Source organism: Rhincodon typus, chromosome 1 (genome assembly GCF_021869965.1).
Source record: "Rhincodon typus isolate 14 chromosome 1, sRhiTyp1.1, whole genome shotgun sequence".
Classification (NCBI taxonomy): domain Eukaryota; kingdom Metazoa; phylum Chordata; class Chondrichthyes; order Orectolobiformes; family Rhincodontidae; genus Rhincodon; species Rhincodon typus.
In genome coordinates, this window is record NC_063332.1 from 11420706 (window position 1) to 11432837 (window position 12132).

The 12132-nt window shown below is 41.0% G+C and overlaps 1 protein-coding gene across 1 annotated transcript in view; it reads left to right on the forward strand.

Annotated features, from left to right (window-relative positions):
• The first annotated feature begins 638 nt into the window (after positions 1-638).
• Positions 639-12132, forward strand: part of LOC109922801 (disintegrin and metalloproteinase domain-containing protein 12-like) — a 44246-nt gene continuing 32752 nt past the window's right edge. The window contains exons 1-3 of the mRNA XM_048603702.1: positions 639-735; positions 6177-6286; positions 9360-9448. Coding sequence (XP_048459659.1) covers positions 690-735; positions 6177-6286; positions 9360-9448 — 245 coding nt within the window. The 5' untranslated portion in view covers positions 639-689. The remainder of the gene's footprint in view (positions 736-6176; positions 6287-9359; positions 9449-12132) is intronic.

The window sequence follows — 12132 nt, forward strand, 5'->3', positions numbered from 1 at the left end:
CAGGATGAGGGTGTCACTGGCCAAGCAGCATTTATTGCCCAACGTCAACCACATTGCTGTGAGTCTGGAGTCACACGTAGTCCAGACCAGGTAAGGATGGTAGTCTCCTTCCCTAAAGGGCGCTAGTGAACTAGATGGGTTTTACCCCAACAATCAATTCACAGTCATCAGTAGACTGTTAATTCCAGATATTTATTGAATTCAAATTCCACCATCTGCTATGTTGGGATTCAAACCCAGGTCCCAGAATGTTATTTGGGTCTCTCTGGAGTAACAGCCCAGTGGTAATACCGCAAGACCATCACTATGTGTTTGTAAGGAGTCTCTAAAAATAACTCACTAATTAAATTTTAAAATAAAATCAAAATCCAGGGTCACTCATTGTCGGGGTAGTATTTTCCTGAATGAGCATGTTAAACTTTGATAGATAATCTTTACAATCCTGCAATGTTTACAGTAAGATTATGTCATTCTAAGAATAAGCATATCCAATGAAGCAATCAGATTTCATGGCTTATAGGAGGGAAGTTCCAAGTAATCTGTAATGAAACTCCAGAAAAATGTTGACATCATCACATGCACATACAGTCCACTGGGTCACAGCATCTGAAACTGACATAAAACAAGCTCATTCTGAATTTTCAACACTAATTTCAGAGAGTGAAGTAGCTTCCAGGGTCGGAGCTGCAATGAAGCCTATCATTCTATTCTCATTGCTTTGCGTGGTTGCCAAAGGTACAGTATTATTAATTCAGTAAGTAACAGAGTCCTGGATCAAGGCTAACTCGTCTAAGTGATGGACAGTGTTTTAAGTGAGAATTTATTGTACAACCTAAGCAAATAGTCACTAAATAACCTTTTTTTTCCTGTATTATAAACAGCTCTCCAAGTGAAAGTGAAAACTTGTTGCTGTGTAAATCTTGCTATTGATTAATGTTTTAACATGCAATTTAGAAATATTAGTGCATTATTTTTAAGGGGTTGGTGGATGGAAAGAATAGTGAGAAGGAATAAATAAATGCATTGTTTATAGCGTTGAAATTGTTATTCTGCATTCAAAGCAATGTGTAGGCAGATCTGAGTCCTAACGAGAGAACAATATGTATGCGTGTGGATATTATTACATATACAATATATGCAGGATGATCTTTTGCTGGAAAGGGCATTGTTGTAAAAACTGATCTTTTGATAGTTAATCTTGTTCTTATTTCAGCCACACTTCTGTATTGTTCTTACTGTATTGCTATTGTTAGAATTAGAATTAGGTTTATTATGTGTACTCAAGTACAGGGATACAGGAGTACAGCAAAAGGCATACAAAGTTGCCATTTCAGGCACCATCTTAGGTACAAATAAGATACCTAGGTACAAAATCTACAGTATAAGTTGGAAAAATAAAGAAATAAAAGTAAAACGTCAGCATTACAGAACTTCTAAACCAGGTAGTCCATGCTGAGCTTCACCTTGAGATCATGAATGGTCTGCTCTGGGCTTCCTCAGAGAGCCTGGAAATCCATGTTGTTGTTCTTACAATTGAATGTTCACGCACACCTACAAGTTTACTGGTTATAAAGTTCCTGTGGAAATTTAAGCTGTAATAACCTTGAATGTATGCACAAGAGAAGTAACCAGTAAATGGCACATGAAATCATGATTCCTGTAATGCTGATACAATGCTGATCATATTTCTGTGGCTTGGATTATGGATATAATTCATGAAGTCCCCCACTCAGTAACGACTGGTTGAAATTTTCACTGTGTTGGAAAGTTGGATTGAACACTGCCCTATGTAAGATGGTAGTTGTGCGAAAATCGAGAAATTTAAACTGTATCATGAAGCTGAATGAATTATGCATTTGGAAGCTATTTCCCTCAGTATAGAACATAGAGCAGTACAGCACAGTACAGACCCTTCGACGCACGGTGTTGTGCCGACCTATTACTCTACTAAGATCAATCTATCCTGCATACCCTACATTTTACTATCCTCCATGTGCCTACTCAAGAGTTGTTTAAAAGTCTCTAAAGTATCTGATTCCACTACCACTGCCGGCAGCGCATATGTATATGTATATCCAAATTTATAAAAGTTTAAGGTTGCATAATAGATAGCCTTGTATTAGCTATGAGGAGAGATTGGACAAACTAGGTTTGTTTTCACTTGAATGTCAGAGGCTGAGGGGCGACCTGATAGAAGTTTACAAAATTACGAGAGGCCGGATAGAGTGGGTAGTCAGAGTCGTTTGCCCCAAGATATAAATGTCAATTACTCGGCGACATAGGTTTAAGTTGAAAGGAGATGTGACAGACAATTATTTTACAAAGCGGGTGGTAAGTGCTTGGAATACACTGCCAGAGTCGGTAGTAGAAACAGATACCATAGCAATATTTAAGAGGCATCTTGACAGATACATGAATAGGCAGGGAATAGAGGCATACAGATTGCGTAGAGGCAAAAAGTTTAGAAAGACATCAGGTGTTGGCGCAGGCTGGGTGAGCCGAAGTGCTTGTCCTTATGCTGTACTGTTCTTTGTTCTTTGTATTAAATCAGCCCCAAAGAAGCAAATCGACCATTAGCATGATATTGATCTAAGTGACAAATATTTTAACACGCTAGTATGGTATCCCTTACTTACAGGTTTAGTGTAGATTTTAACTCATTTATTTCATATACATAGCACCTTTGTCAAATGCAGTGAAAATTCACATTTGTTGCTGGTCTCCTATTGTTCATGATATATATAAACAAAATATTGAAGAAAATGTGAAAAGGGATGCTTGATAAGTTTGTGGATGTCACAAAGATTGGTCATGTTGTTGATTGTTTTAGGCAGGATGCAAACTTGCCGACATCAGAGTGTTCTATTTCAGGGAACCATCAAACTTTGCGGAAATGTGTGGTTGATGGAATATACAGTACAGTTTCTAATTACTGCTAGAAAGTGAAAAACAACAATGTCCGAGCAATGTCCTTCTGGAGGTTTGAAAATGTGCTAATTAACATCCATAAAAGACAAGAGGGTGAAAATGTGTCAGAACTGTGAGTTACAAGAAAGTGTAGAAACAGAGAGTTCACTTTTTAATGAGCAGCAAAGTAATACCACACAAAAAACAATCAGGTCTTTAGCATGTTAAAAATTATTCACATTCAGGAGTTTCACTCAATTTACCTTTCGAAGGGGACAGTAAGAATATTTCCTTGTTTAAATAGATGGGTCGGGCAGAACTCATATCAGATGAACAGTATTGATAAAGCCTTATTCCATTGTCTTTTACTGATTTCACCATTGCCTTATCTCTTTGTTCCTATGTGGATAGAATGGTTCTGAGGAAGGGTCACCGGACCCCAAACATTAACTCTGTTTTCTCCTTCACAGATGCTGCCAGACCTGCTGAGCTTTTCCAGCAACTTTGTTTGTGTTCCGATTTACAGCATCCGCAGTTCTTTTAGTTTTTATTTGGATAGAATATTAACCTTATATAAAGTATTATTAAATAGATTAAAAGATTCATTCATCATCGTGAAGCTTTTCAGTTTGTTCAAATGGTTTTAATTCTCAGTTTTTAATAAATGCTTAACTGAAGAAAATATCTCTTCATATTCAAAATTGAATCAAATCGGAAGAAGCATACACGGGAGAATCTTAAAGCATGGAAAGATGCCATTTGGCCTGCTTCTGTGGGTCTTTGAAAGAACTATACAGTTTAGCCTTATGCACCATTAGTTTTGTCCATAACTCTGCAAAATAATCCTCTTCAAGACCATGCCCCAAGACCTTTTGCAAGTTTTCTTTTTGGAATCTGATTACACCATCCTTTTCGGTACTTTGTTTCAACATTGTGCATGTGAAAAATGATTGAATTTACCTCCAGTTCTTTTGTGAATTATTTTAAATTATACGTTTAATATTATTACACAAAACCGTTAAGAAAATATTGACGAAAATGTTGTGGTGGTTTGGTTTCAGCTGAATAATTGCGTAGCACGTAGTCAGGAAAGATGATGCGTGTGTGGATTTGTACGTTTGAATTAAGTTTCACTTGTTAATATTTGATTAGATTAATTGTTAACTCCTTTGGAAATTTGTTCTTCAAAATTATTTTTGAAGTCTAATGGCAACAGCATTATTTTGAAATTGGATCATATTTGCAAACTGCAACGAACTCTCCCTTAATAGTGAAATTCCTTCCTTACTTTGTAAGCAAGAACTTGAGCGATGGTCTCGGAGAGTAACACAGCCAATAACAATCACAGAATTATTAAGGAGGCCATTAACTCCATTGTGTATAGGAATTGGGATGTCCTGTTGCAGCTGTACAAGATGTTGGTGAGGCCACATTTGGAGTATGCATGCAGTTCTGGTTGCCCTACCATAAAAAGGATATTATTAAACCAGAAAGAGCACAGAAAAGATTTACTAGGATGCTACCTGGACTGGAAGGTTTGAGTTATAAGGAAAAGTTGCATAGAGGGAGCGTAGGAGACTGAGGGATGACCTTATAGAGGTCTATAAAAACACGAGAGGCAGAGATACGGTAGGTAACCAGCAGCTTTTGCCCATGGTAGGGGAGTCTAAAAATAGAGGGCATAGGTTTAAGGTGAAAGGGGAGATGTATGAAAAGGGTCCAGAGGGGCAATCTTTTCACACAGAGGGTGGTGAGTATTTGGAACAGGCTGCCAGACGTAGTGGCAGAGGCAAGTATAATTTCGTCATTAAAAAAAATTTGAGACAGGTACATGTATGAGCTAGGTATGGAGGGATATGGGCCAAATGCAAGCAAATGGGACTAGTTTAAATTGTGAAAATTGGGTGGCATGGGCAAGATGGACCAAAGGGCCTGCTTCTATGCTGTAAACCTCTATGATTCTATGACTGTATGTCTGCACCAGCCCTCGGAATGAACATTTCACTTAACACAACTTTCCTGCGTTCTCTCCCATATCCTTTACACTATTCCTTTTCAAATAGCATGTTCTTACATGCTTTGCTTGACAGAATTCATGTGATGCACTCCAGATCTTGATTTTTCCTCATAACATTTTTGTTTCTTTTTGATTAGTTTAAACCTGCCTTCTTGACCTTGGGCCCTTCATCAGCTGCCCTGTGCCAGCTCATTAGCATAGCGTGATCGAGCAATCAAGCCGAATGTTTTCATCTCAAAGATCACACAATACGTTATCAGGAAAAGCTTCTGTAGAAATGCAATGACGCAACAGTTGGTAGATAAAAGTTGTTTAATGGCTTTGCTAAAAGTAGCACCGCAATATATTTCCCTGCTTTTTTCCGTTGTGCAAATTTTTTGTGAGATAGAACAAGAGGGAGAGTTGGAAAGGATGATCACTGAAAATGTGGGGAAGTTAGACTAACTGCATATCTCTTCTAAAGAGGTGGCACAGGCATAATGGGCTGAATGACCTCCTTCCCTGCTGTGTGATTCAATTCTCTCTGTACTTATAAGAAAATAGGGAACACCTGGGGGAGTGCAGTTGTGCACGAGAAATCTGCCATGGTAGGGGGCCCAGCAGTCAAGTTCGGTTTATAATTTTTTTGTATTTTGCCAGTTCTTGCTGGCAACTGATCAGATTGACATTGAGTAGGAAGAAGAAACAGAAACATCCATGACCGTGGACCATGGGGAGATCATTCTTGCCAAACAGGAGGGACCAGACTGCAGATTGGAGATGGTATTGTTTCTAATCCTGGCAGGAGCTAGAGGGACAGGCAATGACTGGGACATAGCAGGTTGAAGTTATCTTTGAATGGCACGTATGAACATCCTGTATTCTTCTGGACTACAAGGAAAGTGATGCTTACGTTCTAAAGTCCATTGTTGCATTTTGCTGCTAGTTTCACACGTTCTGTAAAAATGGCCAGTGACTGTTTAATATACACCTTGCTCTCGATTTCTCGTCTGTTAATTGAGATCTGATTTCACATTTAACTCAATGGCCGAGCTCATCCTTGGTAGTTAATATTGGAGCCTGCTACCTATGATTCTGCAAATCAGTTGCAATGAAAATTGCATTGACTGGTGATCAAATCGATTAACGACAGCTTTGTTTCACTCAGTACTACACCAGACTTACCTTTGGGGACAGTTCGGCGTGTCCAGCCGGTATCTCAGTTACCTGTTGCCATGTTTCAGCTTTTGTAACCTTGACCTCTTCCTTTCAGGAAGTTGCTGCTTGCTGACCGTGAAGAGCCACTCCATGCATTCCCATGAAATTGCCATCGCAAGAAAACTGACTGAACCCTTGGGTCTGTGGTCGCAGAAAATTACAGAGGTGAGATTGCCTGTTTGCAGGCCTATTGGTTCCCTATAATTCTGCTAGCCTCTGAATGGTCTGCAAGGTTCATACATGAGTTGACACACCAATCTGCATGCATGGAACCCTCTCAGTGGCTGTACCCTGCTCCAAGGAGACCAACCCCAGCCAACAGGGTGGCATGGTGGCTCAGTGGTTAGCACTGCTACCTCACAGCGCCAGGGACCTGTGTTCGATGCTAGCCTCAGGGGACTGTCTGTGTGGAGTTTGCACGTTCTCCCTGTATCTGTGTGGGTTTCCTCCCACAGTCTAAAGAAGTGTATTGGCTGTGCTAAATTGCCCATAGGGTCCAGGGATGTGCAGGTTGGGTGTATTAGCCGTGGGAAATCTGGAGTTACAAGGAGATGTTGGGATGGGGTGTCTGGGTGGGATGCCCTTTGGATGGTCAGTGTGGTCTCCTTTGGTCGAATGGCCTGCTTCCACACTGTAGGGATTTTATGATTCTATTCAATCTTTCTTGATAGCTGCATTTTTCATTTCCTGGCTACATCCTCTTTAACCTCTGTACTCTCGCAGGGGCAACTGTAATGAGGTGACCAGAGAGTACTCAAGTTGTGGCCTAACTATGGATTTATGCAGCTCCAGCATTCCCTGCTCATATATTCTGCATCTCATCTAATAAAGCAAATGATACCAGATGCCTTTTTAATCACCTGTCCTGTCACCATCAGGGATCTGTGGACATTCAAAGGTCCATTGCTTCCCATTAATTGTGTATTTCGTTGCTTTATATGACTTCCATAAATGTACCTCCACCCAAGCAGAAAAGATAGCACCATGCATGCTCTCTGCAGTGGAATGTGGACTTGAAACCTTATGATTTAGAGGGGAGAACACTACCAACAACAGCTGACACAGCTCAGTCCAACTCCCCCTGTGGTTGTGCAGGTCTCTGTGCGTTTTCAAGTAATCATCCATCTCCACTTCCATTACGAAAATTTCAGGAGGTGCATATTCCAGATTGTAAAAAATCACTGAAGGGAAAACGTTTCCTCTCATCCCCATCTGGCCACAGTCCCAGAAATGGGCTGAAAATGAGGTTAGCACATACATGACCCCCAGGCGATTGGCAGAAATTATCTTCTTAAATGCAAATTGCATATTTTTGGATTAGGTTCTCTGAGAGTGATTTGTCAGAGAACAACGAACATTGTTAGCATGACCAACAAGTTAGTGCCAGCACATTCAATCTTTAAGGTGATTAGAGTTTGTGACTAGAGCTAAGAAAAAAAATAAGAAAAACTTGCATTCAGATTGCATTTTGCCACACCCCTCAGTTGGGTTTATGCAATCCAGGAGTTCTTTCATCACTGATAATGAATCATTATGCCTGTTGAATTCAGTAAATAGATGGGCTCATGTTTTAAAAATTTTTAGTTTGAAGTGTGATGAAGTGCATCATCAACGTAAGATAGTCGCTGATATGTCCGATTAAAAATTCAAGACAGGTCTTTTGCCTTGAAAAAAGGGGAGAATGGGGAACTTGCTACCACAAGAGTTTTTGCGGCACATATCATAGATGTGGTGGGCTGAAGGGCCTGTTCCTGTGCTGTATGCTCATGTTCTATGCTCATGTAAGGGGAAATTGGGTAATTACATGAGGGATAAGAAGCTGCTACCCACAGCACAGAGAGTACTGCCAAATGACCATGAGCATGTCTGAGTAACAGTATACTTATTGAGGCCAATTGTTGCACATTGGAATTGTTCTGAAGGATTAATATTCTTGTCACGTTGAGTTCTACCACTTCTGATGATGCCCCAGTCTGTGGGTGAAGAAAGGAAATGTTTGGAGAGATATTGACCAGGAGCAGGCAGGTGGAACTAGTTTGGTTTGGGACTATGTTTGGCACAGACTGGTTGGACCAAAGGGTCTGTTTCTGTGCTGTATGACTCTATGACTCTATGACATTAGCCTTTCTAGGCAGATGTATTCTGAAAGGTCTGTGTAATTTTTTCTGACTAGCTTGTAGTTGTACTTATTGCTATCATGAAATTACCCTCTTGTTAACTCGCAGCTTCTGTAAAGACTACCACTGATCACTAGATTGGCCTTAGATGAAATATACTCACCGGGGGAATAGGTGGCAGTGAGCTATCTCAAACTGCCCATTTTCTGAACCACATACCAGTAGAGTTGGCAGGTGCAGTGAGATGCCAGTGTGGCAATCAGGGTAAAACCTTAAGGTAGGGGCAGATCACTGAGCAGCTCTGGAGGGGAACTGTGAGACCATAGGATATAGGATCAAAACTGGGCTATTCGGCCCATTGATTCTGCTCTGCCATTCAATGAGATCATAGCTGATCTGATAATCTTCCGCTCCACTTTCCTACTTTTTCCCTACAACCCTTGCCCTTGACGTTTCCAGTGTTTGATTTCTTTCGAAGGTCAGGGACTTCTTTCTGTGATGTCTCACAATAGACTGCCCATGGTAGCATCCCTTAGGCAATGAATGTAATTGAGGGCATTGGGCATCATTATCTCAACCACGGATGTGACCAGTTAAGCACAGGGTACCATGGGATTGGTCTCCATGCTAGGATTCACTCAGGTGTGGGGTATGATCAGCTTCATCACGCTATCTATAAAAGGACAAGGCAATGACACCTGGGTTTTTCTTTATCAACTGGAAAACATTCCATTGATTCAACATGCAGCTGGTGTGATTATCACAAACAGTTCCTCTGGGTGTGCACGCAGATTTACTGGCTGTGTCCATGATCCGTTCATCCTACGGCAGTCAAAGATGTCACTGTCACTGTTCGTGGCACCAGACAGCTTTCCTTTGAACAGACAGTGAAGTAAAGGGATAGGAACGATGCAGCTCCTGCTATCTCTCTACACACCCCTCCACTGAGCAGGCCATCAGTCTGCTGAAGAAGGGTTTCAGTGAAAGGGTCAAATCCACTTTGAAGGCTTTTTGAAGGTTTCCTCAAATTGTGGTGGCCCTGACAAGAGAGAGGTTGCATTCAGTCTCTGTCAGTGACTGTACAGCCAACTGATGGCCATTTCTGTTCCATTGCTTTTCAGTGGGAATTGCAGAGTGACCACAAGAACCAAGTACGGTACCTGCTGCGTTTCGGAGCCAGGGACCACCTCCTGCACTTAGTGAAAGCACAGTAAGTATAATGCTCATTAGAAAGAGGCTATGATACAAAGGAAGATGGTGTCTTGGGGTAATAGGTATCATCTCCCTCACCGAATGTTTGTGACCATTGTACCAGTCATCTCCATCAGGATGCGATGGGAATACTTGTGAACCACTTGCCAATCAAGACCAGAGCTTGTGAGCTCAAATCATACAATGGCGAGCTATCTCCGAATCAATACAACACAGCTGAGGAGACCATTCGGCCCATTTGCACGCATACCGGCCCCTTGAAAGAATATCCGGTGTCCTACCACCCTGCTACTTCCCTGAAGCCAATACCCCCTGGCAGTTTTCCCTTCACCATCTTTACAGGCAGATCATTCCAGATTATAATAATTCATGGAAAAGTATGTTCTCCAACTAGCCTCTGTTTCTTCTGTTAACCTATATTTAATTCCAAAAATACGAGGTAATTCGCATCTGGACAAATTGAACTTCATAGTTGCTTGATTGGTGTAAAAAGCCAACACCCAACGTCAAGGAAGAGACCCCATCATCTTAACCTGCTTCGGTCTATTAATGCTTTGCTTCACACAGCACAATTCACTCTGAGGTGTCCAGCAAAGCATTCAGCTACAACAAAAGGAACGGGCAGATATTGTTGTTGGAAAAACCTGGACTAATCTATAAACATTCAGTGTAAATCAGATCAGAAAGGATCAGGTTTCGATGTATGTTGTGCGACTGGTCATGCCAATACAGTGCTGAAGATTACTCTGAGTATTGGGTCAGAAGACACCCTTCCAAAAGGGAGGCTGAAACACTCTGACTTCATCACTGCACCAGTTTTCCATTGAGCCATATTGTAGGCTTTCTGAATAAGATAACTGTACTGATTCAGTTCTGTTAGAGTACACGGGGCAAAAATGTTCCCACTGACAGGGGTTCGATAACCAGAGGACACAAATTGGAAGTTGTCCCATAAAATAATCAAGTGAAGTGAGTATCATTGTTTAACACAGCGAGTTGCTATGATCAGGAATGCATTTCCTGAACGGTAGTGGATTCAATGGCAACTGTTAAAAGTGAATTGGGTAGATACTTGGCAATGGCAAATGCTCAGGGGAGTGAGACTAACGGATGTTTTATGCATCTATTAGTCTGGGTGTGTGTCCGTGTGTGTGTGTGTCCGTGTGTGTGTGTGTCCGTGTGTGTGTGTGTCCGTGTGTGTGTGTGCGCGCGTATGTGTGTGTGTGTGTGCGTATGTGTGTGTGTGTATACATGTCTGTGTATCTTTATGTGTTTGTGCCTGTGACCTTGTGTGTGTGTGCCCACGTGTGTGTATATATGTGTGTGAAGAGGGGATTACAGGATCTCTAGGATTGAATTTCAGCTTGAGTCTAATTCAGGCCTTCAGGACAGCATCAGATATAATATGCAATCATAGAAAGATCTGACTCTTTGTGGAGATATCTAATTCATACCCCTCCCCTATCATATTTTCGCCCATTCAAATAAATATCCAGTTTTCTTTTGAAAGTTACAACATGAATCGACTCCCGCATCAACCAGTCAGCATATTCCCAATGATATATCCTGCTGTTTTATATAACAATTCACTTTTGAACTTTCACCAGTCATTTTAAATTCTGTGACCTCTGTCTTACCTGGCACTGGAAATAGTTCCTCATTTATTCCTCAATATCTCAATGGTTTATATCAAATGTTAAACCTTGAGACAAGATTTGATTTTATGATCATTTTAAGAATCGGTTTTTCTTTTAGGTTGTTTGGGTGCAGCTGACGTCTCTGAAACTTTCTAATTTACTGATTAATGCTTGACAGTTTTGCAGCTGCGGTGAAGTGAGCAGAATGACTTAGAAAGAATCAACAGTGTAACTGAGTGATTTGTAGATATTTTCTGATGTCTGTTCAGACAAAGAGAGTCATGATATAAGTTAATAATTTGCTGGGGACAATGAATGCCCAGTATTTACTGGTGTTCATTAAGTTGTTGAACTTGAATCTGCACTAATCTAAGGATTTCTGTGAGATAGTGGTGAAATAGTGCATAAATGCCCTTGATTATCCGTGAAGTGAACATACCTCTGACACAATGTTAGATGTATCTCAACTTCCATACCTTCGTAATTAAGAATCAGGGAGTCATAGGGTTATTTGCAAACAGAAAGAGACCATTTAGTCCTTTGATTGAATGTTGCCCCTTGATGGAGTAACCCAGTCAGTCCCTGTGGTCTTGCACATTTATTTCCTCTACCTTCCCATTCAGCTTCCTTGTGAAATTGTGGATTATTTCCTTTCTTGGACAGTAGAATCTGGTTCACTACCATTTGCGTATAAAAACAAATTTCTTTTCATACTCCCCCTGGAGCTCTTGCCCAAAACTTTAAATCTGAGTCCCTTAGTCCTTGTACCATATGGATGACAGTAACTATTACTGGGAACAACAGCTCTCACTCTACCTCCACAAACACACTAAGCCTTACCCCTGACCAGTGTTCAGCTCTCTCCTGCGTGAGATAGAAACGGCCAATGTGCAGAATAGAACCCTCAGCTACAAGTCTCGCAACATTTTTTGGGGGATAAACATTTGCCAGAACACCATAGAACATCTGTCTACACACACAGTATAAAATCTTTTATAACAAGGTGCAGGGCTGGATGAACACAGCAGGCCAAGCAGCATCATAG